Source organism: Colius striatus, chromosome 7 (genome assembly GCF_028858725.1).
Source record: "Colius striatus isolate bColStr4 chromosome 7, bColStr4.1.hap1, whole genome shotgun sequence".
Taxonomy (NCBI): domain Eukaryota; kingdom Metazoa; phylum Chordata; class Aves; order Coliiformes; family Coliidae; genus Colius; species Colius striatus.
In genome coordinates, this window is record NC_084765.1 from 18,358,696 (window position 1) to 18,373,869 (window position 15,174).

The 15,174-nt window shown below is 47.3% G+C and overlaps 1 protein-coding gene across 3 annotated transcripts in view; it reads right to left on the reverse strand.

Moving 5' to 3' along the window:
- The window catches only part of CD151 (CD151 molecule (Raph blood group)), a 37,312-nt gene continuing 22,138 nt past the window's right edge, over positions 1–15,174 (reverse strand). For all 3 annotated transcript variants that reach the window (XM_061999704.1, XM_061999705.1, XM_061999706.1), the window contains exons 4-9: positions 14,845–15,036; positions 8,705–8,779; positions 6,201–6,305; positions 5,189–5,344; positions 2,839–2,925; positions 1–2,020 (exon numbers count right to left, since the gene is read on the reverse strand). In XM_061999704.1, coding sequence (XP_061855688.1) covers positions 1,961–2,020; positions 2,839–2,925; positions 5,189–5,344; positions 6,201–6,305; positions 8,705–8,779; positions 14,845–15,036 — 675 coding nt within the window. In that variant the 3' untranslated portion in view covers positions 1–1,960. The remainder of the gene's footprint in view (positions 2,021–2,838; positions 2,926–5,188; positions 5,345–6,200; positions 6,306–8,704; positions 8,780–14,844; positions 15,037–15,174) is intronic.

Here is a 15,174-nt window from a genome sequence, read left to right on the forward strand (position 1 = left end):
TACAGAATCTTAAGCTTTATTTTTCTATTGGCCAGCAACTTAAACTGGGTTAAAAATAACCAAAAGCAATGAACGTTATTACACAAAGAAAAAGTATAAAACAACTCAATGGACACAAGCCACTATACTGTTCATCTCTCATTCTTCCCAGCCTCTCCCACCCCTGTATAATGTATTCGAAGGTAATGGATGAAGGCAGCTATGAAGATATGCTTATATTGCTTCAAGCAACATGCTCACTATTTTCCTCTTAGTTAGTAGTCAATACCGGTCAGGAACTTGATTATAAAACAAGATGTAATTTAGAGATTTCTCCTTTAGCTCATTACACAATAAATTTAGGTTTCTTCCCCCTTTTTCCTGCTGCTGTGGAACCAACGACACACCTCAGTTCCTCCACCTCTCTTTCTGCATTAGTTAAGGATTATTTCAAGGGGCTGATGTAGGTGGGGGAGTTTCAGATGGATCTGCTCTGAATTTTAACTTGTCACCCTTTAGCGCCAGTCTAAAATTTCTGCTCTCAGAACTAAAAACCCCACAACGCTCCAAGATGTTTCAGAGGCCTGAGAGGTCTTTGCTCATCTGCCATGGGACAGGGCTCAGCCCACACCACTGAAAAACCAGAGGAGGGAATAAATTTGTTTGTAAAACAGGCTTGTCTTCACTGCTTAGAACACCCAAGCCCACAGCCCCTTCTGCTTCATGGGTGTAATAGGAAGGGGAGGACAACAGGAGGCACACAAGATCCTACAAACTCAGGCTGTTGGCATCATGATAGCACCAAGCCCATGGCAGCAGTGATGTCTATGTCCTCTGTCTATCCAGGATCCCGGCACAGACAGAATATTTAATTGAAGCCTGTCCTCTGTAGAAAACACAATTTACCAAGTACACCAGGGCAACTACGTGAATCTGGCACTCCTGATCTGCTTGGCAGCAACCAGTAAAGTGGGTTTCCAGAGGGCATTAAAGTCACTAACCCCTCAGCTGATTAATGAGCTCTTTGGGGGTTGATAAAACATTTGTATCTGTTCATTTCCTCCCTCAAGAGAGGCAAGCCTGGAGGTCTGAATTAGAAAAATCTGGCCAAAGAGTAGCAAGATATGCCAGTTCCACAAACAGCCCAGTTCTTCATCAAACCTTAGCAGAGGATAGACAGAAGCAAACTGTTTTCTCACCCACACTGGAAGCCACTCAGTAAAACAGACTAGACCCAGAAGAATTAGAAAGTAGTCCATCGTTTTTGCTCCAGAATCACTTGGAGGCAAGAGGCCTCCTGTGGCACTGTGCTGGGGAAGCTTCAGGGAAGAGGAGGAAGGATTGCTGGGAAATCCTAAGGCACCCATGTCTTGACAACATCAGGGTCATGACAAGATTTCAGCTGCTCCCAGGTGTGCTCCCAGTCAGCAGGGAGAGTGGCTCCTGCTCCCTGAAACTGGGCAGGCATCCTCCCAGGTGAAGAGCAGCCAAGTCGGGATATCAGCACACGCTTGGGAGGAGGGAGAGAAATCGTCCATCTATGAGAGACTCAGCTCTGGCTCCAGCTCAGCTCAGAAACTTCATTTGTCCTCACAGTCAACGCCTGGTGCCGCTAAGCCACTTCTCAGAGAGCAAACCCGGATTCCTGGAAGCATCCTGATACCTTCACCTTGGCTCAGGAAAAGCCTTGAGAGAAATGGCCCTGGATAAATCTTGCTTCATAGTTACATCAAGGGACTGTTTGGCTAAAGATTCTGGCAGAAGATCCACAGCTCTTTTGTTTCTTGCCAACGAAGAGGACCTGCTGAACTCCTGCCTGCCTCATGCAGGGCAAGGAGGTGGCTTCCCCCACGGGGGCAGTGAGGCACGTGGCTTCGTCAGAGCCGAGTCCTGGGGTGACAGACACTGTGGCGGTGGGGAGCGGGCAGGTGGCAGCGCTAAGGGACGTGGCCGAGGGGGAGCAGCAGAGCGCCCACAGCTCTTAATATGGCTCTGACTTTAAACTCCTGTACAAGCAGCAGGTGAAAATCATCCCAAAGATCTACAAGGTGCAAAGAGAAGAGAAATGCATGGAAAAACCAGAATGGAGCAAGCTAAGGTCTTGCAAGCTAAGGTCTGGTCTAAGCTCTAGGGTTTCTTTAACTTCTGTCCAGCACCCTCAAAACTCCACTCAGCCCTTTTACCTGCAAGCTAAGGTCTGGACCCAGACTGGAATGACAGCTAGCTCCTGCCTGGGGATCCTGCACTGCAGTTTGCAATAAGCATTAGGAGAGAACATAATCTGTGCTAATCCCCCCTAATTAACCACCAGCAGCTTCTCTGGGGTGTAATCTGGCTACTTGCCAGAACAAAGGGGAAGATTATGAACTCCCAGAGACGTCTTGATAAAACAAATACCCCGTATCCTCTCTTGTGAAATGCGACTGAGGAGCACCCACAACTTACCCCTTTATTCATAACCCCCTCCCAAATCATTTTCAGACTGCCACGTGCTATGACACAGCCAAGAGAGAGATTCTGGATGGTTTTGGGTACGAAACTCCTGCAGACCGGCTCTTGGGCCAGCAGGCAACCACTGCACGTTCTAGCAGAGGTCTCTTAGGCTGTACCAGCTCCTCACCAGCCCTTGAGCAGAAGCCTCTCCCCCTGACCAGCCGACTGCTCTCCTTCACCAGAAGGAAATAATACAGACCAACAGAAAAGGCTTTTCCTTTGGAGCTAGTGAATCTTCAAAGTACCTGGCAACTTCTCCTTGCCAGGTAGCAAAGAAACTGAACATCTGTTTCTTTTCCATCCCTCAGCTCTAGGGTTTCTTTAACTTCTGTCCAGCACCCTCAAAACTCCACTCAGCTCTTTTACCTGCACACAAGCAATGCTGATCCCCACTGCCCCGATAATTTTCAGATGCTCTTGAATGAAGTTCTCCAGCATGGTAATGCAACCGCTCTGCAGAGTGATAGGAAGGACACAGAAAATCAGCTTCACTTTAATCTCTTTTCACTTCAATCCAATGGTTGCAACCCTTGAAAGTTTTTCTGTGAGCAATCTCTTCTCTTGACATCACTGGAAAAGCTACACAGATGATGAAACTGCATCATGTTTTGTATTGCTCTGGACCTACTGGCTCAAGAACCATCGAACAAACCCAAGGCAGCTGCGAGCTGGGCAGGGGAAAGGCAGAAGAACCAGCCACATCACACAGACGAAACGTGTTGTTTCTCTCTGAGATACATGGAGAAAAGTTCCCTTACTCACTGCCTAGTATATGCCTGGAGAGGGTATTTTCCGCTGTCAGGCCGAAAGGCCAAGGAAATCTCGCTGAGTGAATCCAGTACCAAGAACTCTAACATGACAGGAGCCCTTTAAGAGTAAATTCTTCCCACTGCTATTTATGACAGCAGCGAGTTTCAGTGTGGACCTGGAAAGCTGGGCTCTGCCTGCCTCCGCATCCTCAGCTGGCAGAATGACCTTTCCCTCCCTGTTTCAGGCCAAATTTTTGTTGTCATAAGGCAAAAATAAATCAGTAAGATCATTCTCTGTTGGGCTGTTTTGAAGAGTTCTCTTTAAATAATTAACCAGTTTAACCTACTGAGGCAGATTTTCCATGGTAACATCAGAAGGATTTATAGCACAGGCTGCAGCAGTGTCCCAAGGGCACTAGGGCTCTCCTGCCCCAGGGGGGTTACATCAGCACAGTCACCTAGATACAGACAGGCAGAGGGAAGGGGCAAGCACACAGCCCCCTGGGAGGGATGGCAAAGGCCTCACTGTTCCCACACCAGCATTAGGGTTTAGAGTCAGACCTAGCTGCACTGATATGAAGCACATACCCCTGTTCCTTTTATAGGTTTCTCACCTTCAAAGACACTAATACCCTTTCTGAACCCTGACTCAGACCTCCTATCACAATATGCAGCACCTTGCTGTGGATTCAGACCTCCCTTTTACAGCCTTTTCTCCTCTAGAGCTCCCAACACATTTGGCAGCCTACAGGGCCTCTCTGAGTAACACAGCTGGGCAGCCGTCTCCAGCTTCGGACACCACAGTGAGAGGACGAAATGCCCAGCCCTACTGGGTTCTGGGTTTCCACTCTCTGAAACATCTCAGCAGCCCTTGGACTCCTTCTGTACCTCTTTGCTGGGCCTTGCCTGGAAGGCACAAACCTTATGGGCAAAGCATTCTTCCTGTTGAGCACAACCCTGCCAAGCAACTAGACATACGAGGGGCTTTGGTAGATCAGAAAGACTGGACTTCATTTCCCTGCTCATTTCCCAAAAAGATGGTTGGTTTCCTTTTAGCTGTTTGAGTTGCTTGGCTTAATGCAGATGTTATTTACGCTCCTCTTCTGAGTTCTGCTCAAAGCAGAGACTGTGAGAAGAACTACCTGCTCTGAAGAGGCCACCTCTTCATCCACAGCCCTCCTTAACTGATAGGAACAAGGAAAAAGCTCCAGTGGCTGCTCCCCAGGCTCAAGATAGCCAGTTAAGGTGCTAGCTGCACCGGTGAGAACAAAGACTATGCTACCTTACAGAAAGCATCACAGTGAGCAAGGTAAAGCCAGGTGACAGGGCTGGAGGATGCCAAAAGAAATCATAGAATCACACAATGGTAGAGTTGGAAGGGACCTTTAGAAATCATCTAGTCCAAATGCAAGAACTTTTATCAGTCTTATGCAAAATGAATGAGTAAATGGTCTGAGAGCTACTTGTTTACTTACTCAGCTAGCCTGGGATACAATTTCTTTCTTCTAGAGAGGAGACAAACCCTCTGTCTCAGAGCTCCAGCCTTCTTTTCAACCCAAACTGCAGCACACTGGAATTGGCCTACTGTGTCTGCTACGGGGGTCTCTTTCTCCCCCATGTAGGTCAAATACTACTATCTCAATCAGGTCCAGAAGTATTTCTCTTTGCACCTCACTGAGTAATTCCAGCAACAGGAAGTAGGGCTCACATCCAAGTCTCTTGCCAGAACCAACAACCTCTCCCATTTTCCCCTATCACGAGCATATTTGGAACTAACAGATATAATACATTCTCTTTTTCTACATCTACAATTAAAATACTAGCCTAGGTGGCTGAATGCTCAGCTAGGGAAATTAATTCTGCTTTCTAAGGAATCCTATAAACAGTTTGCAGCAATAGCCCAACCCCCTGCCCACCCCCTTTACATACTTGGTGACAGGCAGCCCCAAAGCCCTTCTGCCCTTTACCTCCTTGTAGATGTTGGAAGGATGGTCTCGTCGGCCACACAGGTCAGTTATGGTCTTGCAGCAGCTGTCTGGGACCTTCCGGCCATTGGCCATCGAAGATTTGATCCACTGGCTGTCAGCCCAGTCTGTGTAGTTGTTGCTCCCACAGCACTTGGACTGCATGCACACCAAGCAAAGGCTGAGCTGGCAAGCACTATGACCTCTTCCTCCCCCCAGCCTCCCACCCCAAGCCCTGCACTCCATCCTCCTCTGCAGAGAGACAACAGATATCCCCATAGGCTTGAGCTTTTTTTTTTAAGGCTACTATAACCATTAGTGACTTTTGTGTTAACAGTCCTCAGATTGACCCTTCAGTATCACCTTTATTCATCTTTCAGCAGCTGTGTCTTCTGGCTAATGCTGGGATGAGCTGTAACCAGAGCTGCCTCAGCTCTGAACCTCTGGACTCAAGGCTGTTTGTGGTGATAACAGGGTTAAGTTTAATTACCAGTTACTATTGTAAATGCATCTGCTACAGCAGTATATGTGTAGCAGGGCCAGGCTTTGAAAATGCCCGTGCACAGGAGTCCTTTCAGGGGAAAGGCCTGTCAGAACTGCATCAGCCCTAATCCACACCACCCCTCAGCCAGGCACAGCTAGGTGGTTTTTCTGTCACATCTTGTTCTCTAGGGTACAGCGGAGCTTAACTAAAGCCATCAGGAATTTCTCCAAAGATGTTTTGCATTTTGAAGTGGGAAAAAGCTGTCAGAGTGACCTGGCAGCTCCATTTCCCCCTGGGAGCAATTCAGATGTTGTTTCCCCAGTGCTACTGGACATGCAGTTCAGAGATGGCACCAGGCAGTTCTGCCACCTGCATGGCCCTGGCCCTGCACCCCACTCAGAAGCAGCAGAACACACATCCAGCCAGCATTTACATCAGTATGCTGGATGTCAAGAGCCCAGGATGCCTTTTGTGCATTTGACTTTAAGCCCTACAATTGCTTTAATTCTCCCTGTCCCTAGAGGTACCTACCTTCTGCTGCAGTTTGTCTACTGCACTGGTAACACTCTCCTCTCCCTCCTTACGGTACTTCTGGGTCATGGTGTTCTTCAAATTTTGCTTCAGCTCCATGCTCAGCTGAGTGGAAGAGACAAGCACGATAAAAATCACAAGGCAAACACTCCTTGGAGTGACCAAGAGTCCTGCATCCATTTCACTGCCTTTGCTCCAAGAGAAAGCAGAGAGCCAAGTGTGGAAGCTACAGCTCCTTTAAGATCATCCTCCCAGGCTGGACTGGACAGACTTATTTCCAACTGATTACAGATCATGCCTCTTATTTTCATAACTGGAAGGAGGTGCTCCAGGACCAAATTTCAGCCTGTGTTACACCTCACCCAGACATGCCAGCATCAAAAGAGAATACAAAACTAGATCTGCTTAAATATTACTATGCCCATTAGACCACATATAGTCTTCTCCTTCTGAAGCCTGTGACAAAATACTAAAAACCAAATCGCTCTGTCTAGGAGCAGGAAAAAAAAGAATTAGGTCCTAGGCATGATGGACTGAGGCCATATTCTATGAATGGCTTTTGTGTCACCATCAAAAAGGATCCCATAGGAGGGAATTAATTGTGTGATTGCAAAGGTACTGCAAAGCCTTTCTTGATAGCAGTGTCAGAGACATGAAGTCTGATTTTGCAAGAAGAGAATTTCTGAAAGCATCATCACAAACCACTGGTGTGTTCAGGTGATTGGAATCAAACACTCATTGCTGTGGAGGCTCTTTTAATCTAGCTGAATTCTCTCACCAATCCAGTGTCAGCCAGAAAGCAGCAAAGAGCTGCTCCTGGTTCACACAGCAGCACTGCTTTAGACCAATACCTGTGCAATTCTACATTTCATACATTAATAAACAACATCTACATGTGTTTTAGATGGGGTCAATGCACGAAACAGGTAAGTAACCTTTCAATATACCTTTTATTCTACAGAGTAAGTAGTAAATACAAGGTCAAACTTCTGGTTATGCTGAACTGCAGAATGCAGTTTATTTTCCCTTTGAAATACTGTTTTTTTCCAACTCCATGTGTCAAGTGGCAGCAACACCTACCTCATAGAGATGATATGAGGCTTCATTCATTAATATTTGCAAAATGTTTTGAGATCCTGTGCTGGGAAGCTCTACAGGAGTGCAAAGGACTTAGTGTGATAGAAAGAAAGGAAAAGGTTCAGCAGCTGGCAGGCACCAGAGGCAAACAGAGAGGAGAGTCCATTAGCAGAATTATTACTTGGGAGAAAAGCAGTTACCTGCGGGCTCACGGGGAAGAACTGCAGCATGGAACAGAGACAACAAAAGAAACAGTTTAGACACACACATGCAGGCCTTAGACACAAAAGCAAGGGCTGAAATAAAACCAGTGGCAAACAGAGCAAGCCGCCTGCAGCCAGGGAAGAGGAGGGATTTGCCAGCCAGCACAGGGAAGTGCAACTATTCATCAGAGAGGCCCTCGGGTGATCTAAAGCACTCAAGGGCACAGCTCTGAACGTGCTGTCTCTTACTTCAACCTAAGGATCAGCTCCTCTCTATCCATTGTCATATATGAACCTTGTGCTTTTGCAAGGATGGAGGGACAGACCCTCACTTCCTGCCACACCTGCAAGGATTGATCTGTCCCTGTCAGATGCACACAGGAGCCAACACGGTTCTTGGGCTCCTTCCGAACTGCCAGTGCCCATATCAGGGAGGCAAAGCACACAAGGCCCGAGAGAAAAAGGAATGGCAAGGATTCCTGTCAGTGAAGCCAACAAGATGGGATACCCAGCTGCTTTTCAGGTAGCCACTTGACAGCAATCCTAATGTGCCATTTCCAATCAATTTCCAGACATGAGAGCAACTTTGCAGGCTGTTTGTACCTTGGTGGTTAAACTCCCTTTGAAAACAAAGTGATGACTTAAGCCTCTGCTCTCTGCAAATGCAAAAAGTGCCAAGCTCTGACTGCAGCTGTTGGGAGCCTGTGCTGTTCTCCAGCCCCTCAGCTGGGCTGGTTAAGTAAAGCTCTCCAAAATTTCTTGACCTGATAGGACCTCTCAACTGGACCAGAAGATCTTTCAGGGTCCTTTCCAACCCTTAAGATTCTGTGATTCATTGTCTTTGCTGGCTCAGAAGCATTGCAGGATGCAGCAGACACTGTTCCTGTGTCCTGAATACAGTAAGTGGTACCAACACAGTTTCAGTTGCTTGCACTATGCCTTGAAGGGCATCAGGAGAGTTCCTGGATCTACACAGCCTCAAAAATGCCCTTCTGCAGGGCTCTGCAGAAAAACAGCACACAAAGGTGAACCACAGGAAGCAGCTGAGCAGCCTCCCTAGAGCAACCACCACTTTGTCAAAACCAGGAAACAGACACGTGGGAAGCTGAACCACAGCCAGCCCTTGGTCTGAGTCTCCAAGTCTAATTGTGCCTGGAGAAATGGGGCGATAACAAGCTGTTTTCTCTCCCTGGTTGGAATCTCTAAGGACTGACATACACTCACCTGCTGGTAGTAGATATAGGCCAGGATTCCAGCAATGATCTCCAGGAGAAAGATGCACAGCAACAATATGAAGTACTGTAAAATAATGGGAAAAGTAGGACATTAGAGCAGAATGTAAGGAGATGATGGGAGTCAGCTCTTCACTAACCAGGAAAGTTAAAGATTCTGTCTTCATTGATGCTTTTCTGCAGCAGTGTTCAAAGGCAGGGACTGGGGCTAAGGCCTTAACAGGGTAGGAAAGGAATAATCCCACAGGTTAAAAACAAACTTAAACCACAGGGTAACTGAAGACAAGCAGCAGCAAAACTCCGAGTTTTACTGAGAGAGATTGGGAAAGTGCAGACAAGTGAGATAAAAATCGCTGGACAATAGAAAGTGGTTGCTGAATCACCTGATGACTACACTCAATATCACAGAATCACGGGTTGGAAGGGACCTCGAAAGCTCATCTAGTCCAACCCCCCTGCCAGAGCTGGACCTCCTAGAGTAGGTCACACAGGAACTCATCCAGGGGGATTTTGAATGTCTCCAGAGAAGGAGACTCCACAACCCATCTGGGCAGCCTGTGCCAGTGCTCCCTCACCCTCATAATTAAAACATTTTTCCTTGTATTTCTTTGGAACCTCTTATGTTCCAGCTTGTACTCATTGCCCCCTGTCCTATCATTGGCCATCACTGAGAACAGCCTGGCTCCATCTTCCTGACACCTGCCCTTTATGCATTTGTGAACATTAATGAGATCACCCCTCAGTTTCCTCCAAGGTAGAGCCCCAGCTGTCTCAGTCTTTCATCAGAAGGGAGATGCTCCACTCCATCATCTTTGTGGCTCTGCACTGAACTCTCTCCAGCAGCTGCCTGTCCTTCTTGAACTGAGGGGCCCAGAACTGGACACAATATTCCAGTTGTAGTCTCACAAGGGCAGAGTAGAGGGGGAGGAGAATCTCTCTTGACTTACTGCCCACACTCCTAATACACCCCAGGATGCCATTGGCCTTCTTGGCCACAAGGGCACATTGCTGGCTTGTGGTCATCCTGCTGCCCACTGTAGCATGGTAAACATCTAATTCTGGCACCTATACAAAAAAAAAAACCAAAACTTTTGCTTGTTTTGATATTGTTCAGGGCATTTCACCATGGCACTATGGAGCAATGTAAGTTATAATGATGACTCCAGGATAAAGCAACAAAGGGCCCATTTCACTGATACAGCAGAGCAGCTAAGCATAAGCAGAAACAGAAACCATAGATTGATGCTCCCTGTGAATTTGTGGGGTTCAATCACCAGCTGAAGGGCAGTACTGAAGCAGATGGATTTCAGCACTGATTCACACTCAGGACTGTGATGACATGTACTGCTGAACTAGGATCTATGAGGGAAAAAGCTCAGTATCTCACAATCATAGTGAGGAGAGTTCCTGCAAGACTAAAAGAACATGACTTTCTTGAAAGGGCTTAGTGGCAGTGAAATGGAAAGCAATGTGTTCTGTGTACTATAAGAAGAATCAAACAGACAGTACAGAAACTGTTTGGGAAGATTAAAAGGATTGGGCAGGTCTGAAGACAAAGAGTGATGTGGCTACTTCCTTCTTAGGGTCAAAGCAAGCTTGTCAGGGAGAACTCCTGTCCTTACACACAGCCTTTGCCTTGCTCCCAGTCAGCAATGAAGTTTCTTTACAGATCCTGGCTGTTCTACAACTGCCATTAAATTCTTCTTTCCATAGATACAGCTGAGGAGACACCAATTCCAGCCACAAGGACCTCAGGCTAAGTCCCTGTAAGAGATGGCCTCTCAAGGACAGTAAAACAAAATGTCTCCCATTTTCTCTTTTACTCCTGACCTTAAGCTACAGCTGTTCCCAAGAGATGAAGTAAATTACTCCCTACAAATGTAACTTGGCCCAGAATCATAGAATCATTTTGGTTGGAAAAGACCTTTAAGATCACTGAGTCCAACCCCTCCCCTCACACTGCCAAGCCCATCACTAACACATGTTGCTCAGCACCTCAGCTACACGGCTTTGCAATATCTCCAGGGATGGGGACTCCACCACCTCCCTGGGCAGCCTGGGCCATCAAACCATCTCTCCCATAAGACAGGACAGTGAGGGCCTCGACATGCCAAGCTGACCTACTCAGCACAATGCCTTCTGTTACACTCCCACTGTGCACCCTTCTTTGCTGGGTATTTGTGAGCCCCTTTGCAGGAGGAGCAAAGACACAGACTCAAGCCCTTGGGCTTCCTCTCTCACCCCGCTGGGACAGAGCAGCTGTGAGAGATGGACAGCTGGGGTTTATCTGCAGACTGGGCTTTAATGGGAGCACACAATCTCAGGCTTCCACTCCCCAGCCCCTCACTCTTCCCCTGGCCGAGCTCGAGGTCTCTGTAGAGGCCTGTACAGTGTGCCCTTTCATACCAAGGGAATGAGTCACCCAGCTAAAGGCTGCTCCCAGCACCCCTGGAAGTTTAAAGGGGACAAGAAAGCATCGGTGTGCCTTGAGACAAAGCTGCCTTTCCTTCATTGGGACATAGTTATGCATTAACCACTCTGGCATCATCTCCCTGCCAAAGGAGGTGGCAGGAGATAGGCAGGATGCTGAGAACTACCAATTAACTGGGAAGTTTCTTTTCTTTCTCTTTCCCTGCTCTGTGTTGTCATGTCAGAAGCATTCAGGTAGAGCTGAGTTGTGTCACCACAGCACGGCTCATTGTGCTGGCTTACAGTGGATAGAAACAAACACGTATCCAGCAGATCTTAAAAAATTTGAGTCACAAGGTCCTTGCAAAACATTTTAAGGGAGGTTAGTGTATCTGCCACCCACACATCCAACCTGTCTCTGCTGATACACTGCATCATTATCCTTATCTCCCTCTCATCGCTCCCTCAGGGGCACTTACAAGTACCATGCTGATGTAGGGGAACAACAGCTTTCACTCTGGACACACACAGAGCATGGGACTGCTCTCCTGGCTCTTCATTCAGAGTTGCAGGGCTTTTTTTACAGAGCTCTGCTCTGGGAGCAGTCAGCCAGCTCTGGCATGGAGCTGCAGGGACATGTCCTACTCACTTCCCAAAAGGCTGCAGAACAAAACAGAAATGTGGGAGCACCCCGAGGCCTGTAGCAGACACACGCCTGGACGTGAGTGGGCTCTAGGCAAAATTTATTCTCATTCTGGCCTCAAGCCAGACTCAGAGCTAACTGGTGTCTCCTCAAGATCTAGAGGGTCCACATTTCTTCCATCCAGTTTCAAGCTTTCCACCAAGCTTTAGTGTGTTTTCCCTGAATAACTCAAAGAATGGTTCAACTCAGCTACAATCTCAATTGCTCTCTAGAGAATTCTTTCTACTACCTGAAGAAGAGATATATAGAGACTATACACCTAAATCAGCAATCTCAGTTCAGTGGGAGAGCTCCAGCCTGACCTCCAGCAGAAACAGGACATGTTTCCCTCTCCCTATCCAAGGCAGCTAACTAGAAGTGGCAGTGTGACAGGCTAACTAGAAGTGGCAGTGTGACAGGCTAACTAGAAGTGGCAGTGTGACAGGCTAACTAGAAGTGGCAGTGTGACAGGCCAAGCCTGGAGAAAGCCATCTTCTTTCTTTACATGTAAGGTCTTGTATTTGGTGGATCCTTTCCTGAGACTCCTGCTTGTGTAGGAAAGCACGTATCTTCTCTGAAGTATAACATAGTAGAGGTCTATGTGCTTGTAAAGAGCTGGACTGCAACATCACAGGTAGCCAGGCTGCCATACCTGCCAGAGAAACTCCAGATCTGCTGCCCAAGCCTCAGCACATCAACTGGAAGGATACTAGGAAGGCAAATAAGCAATGACACAAAAAGGTAGCACAGCTGTGAGTAACGAGCAATGAAATACTAAGAAAAGCCTTGAGGTGGGCCCATAAAACTCTCAGGTAGGTAGAATGGTGGCAAAACAATACACAGCTTCCTGAGTCTTGAGCAGAAAAACAAGCTGAAAACCAGATATGCATTTTACAAAGAGCACCCAAAGCTGTCAAGAATTGATTTTTTAAAAGCACCAAGGGAGCACTGGGGAGAATAGAGCACTCTCCCATATTTATGTGGGCCTCTGATACAGAGAGAAATGGGGACAGGCTGGCACAGACCTCAGGGCACTGACTGTGAATCTGTCAGGATTACTGTCTGAGCTCAGAGCTGGCAAAAGCCCCCAGTCAGGCTCACCCAGCCCTGGCAAGCACAGTCCTATATCTTCTGCAGATTAGTCACCAGCAACCAAAGCAGAGCACAAGCAAGAAGAGACAATAGGCCTGTCACGACCAGCCAGTCCAAGAGGACGCGTGGTGCAAGGAGACAGCGGGACCTTTTGCTCCTGAGAGACAACTATTAGTTTTCTGTGGCACAAAAACAAAGAAAGCCCCACTGTATTTTCATCCGTGGCTTCTGGCTGAGGCAAGAAGACAAAGGGAGATCTCTTTGGCATGAACAGTAAGTGAAGCAAGGCCAAAACGGACTGCCACAGACCAGGAGCTCAATGAACAAGCACCAGCAATGCACTCACTCTGTCCTCCTCTTTGTTTTACTCTCCCTTCTTGGTTCTACTTTGTCACCCACAGAGACTACCAGGCCTTCCAAGCAGTGGAACAAGCACCAGGTTTGCTCACAAATACTATCAGAATTCTGCTCTTCTATCCAAATCAATGAAGTGCAATAGGACAGTCAGGTGAAGGAAGACTTGCAAAGGAAAGAGTTGAAAGGTGAAGAGTTGGTGAAGTATCCTTTTCTGTAACTGTGAAAGCAAAGAGCCACTGATTGTTATTTCAATCACTGCACTCATCCCTGTAGCCTAGATACTAAAAGGGACTACTGACACACTCAGACTAAAAGGGAGATTTGAAAGGGAGGAAGCAGAATAGAAACTCTAGGTTGGTAAAAAACTTCAGCACAGGTGGGCGAGCAGGGAGCTCAGAAAGTAACACAGGGAAAGGCAGGTTATCAAAACTGTGTGGCTTTTTTGTGGAAGCAAAACTAAAATTATTTTTCTTTACAGCTAAAGAAAATATTCACTGCAAGTGCTCAGATTTTTGACAACCAAGTGAAAAAGTGTATTAATTTAGCTTGAACCTACTGTCCTTAAAAGCCAGTTTTGCTACAGGTCTCTCATTTTCCTCTCTCTTCCCATTTTACAAAAGAGAATATGGGATGGGCAGGAAAGCAGGAAGAGACAAAACCACTTCATTTTGAATAGTTTCCAATAGATGTTCTTACACTAAGTACAGGTATTATGACTATGCTTTGTACTTCCCAACCATGCAGCAGTAAGCCTGTTCTTTGGGTGCCTGAAAGGGAATGTTCTGTAGCAGAAGGACAAGGGCAGCACAGCTGTTAGGAGATGACGGTTGTTGCTGAAGACAACTAAGATGTTCCACAGAATCACAGAATGGTTTAGAAAGGTTTGGAAAAGACATTTAAGCTCATCAGGTCCAACCGCTCCCCCAGCACAGCCACAGTCACCACTAACCCATGTCCCTCAGCACCACAGCTACATGGCTTTGGAATCCCTTCAGAGATGGGGACTCCACCACAGCCCTGGACAGCCTGTGCCAGGGCTTGACAACTCTTTTGGGGAAGAAACTATTTTCAATCTCCAATCTAAACCTCCTCTGGTGCAACTTGTGCTTGTTTCCTCTTGTCCTGTTGCTTGCAGCTTGGGAGCAGAGATCAACCCCCAACCTCACTCCAACTCCCTCTCAGGGAGTTTCAGAGAGCAAGAAGGTCTCTTCTCAGCTTCCTCCTCTCCAGGCTGAACACCCTCAGTTCCTTTAGCCACCTGTCAGCAGACCTGATCTCCAGACCCTTCAGCAGCTTCGTGCCCATTTCTGGACATACTCCAGCACCTCACTGGCCCTCTTGTAGTGAGTGGCCCACCACTGAACACAGTGTTTGAGGTGCTAGTGAGGCTGCACCAAGTATAGGGGGACAACCATTTCCCTGGTCATGCTGGTCACACTATTTCTGATAAAAACTAGGATGCCATTGACCTTCTTGGCCACCTGGGTACACTGCTGGCTCATTTTTACATGGCTGTTTCCTTCCCTCCAGCACAGGTCAAAAGAAAATGGGGTGAATCCTTCCCCCCAGAAAAAACACTAAGTAAAACTTACCACTCTTAGCAAATTCCGGCGTTCTTTGAATGTGGCACAGCAACCAAGGATGCCAGTAACCATGACAACAACCCCAGCCACCACCAGAATATAAGCAGTTGCTGAATACGTGCTGGAAGAGAGCAGGCTGATGTAGTCACTCTTCTCAGCTAGGGTCCAGGCACCCACTGCCATCACGGCCCCACCAGCCAGCTGGGTAGAAAGAGAAGAAAAAAATGAAGGGCATCTGATGTGGGAACTTCTTCACCTCCCAGAGCAACTGGGCTGGATCCCTGAAAAAGCAAGCCAGCTGAAGAAATAAAGCATGTTTTCCCTGTTATTTTCTATAGT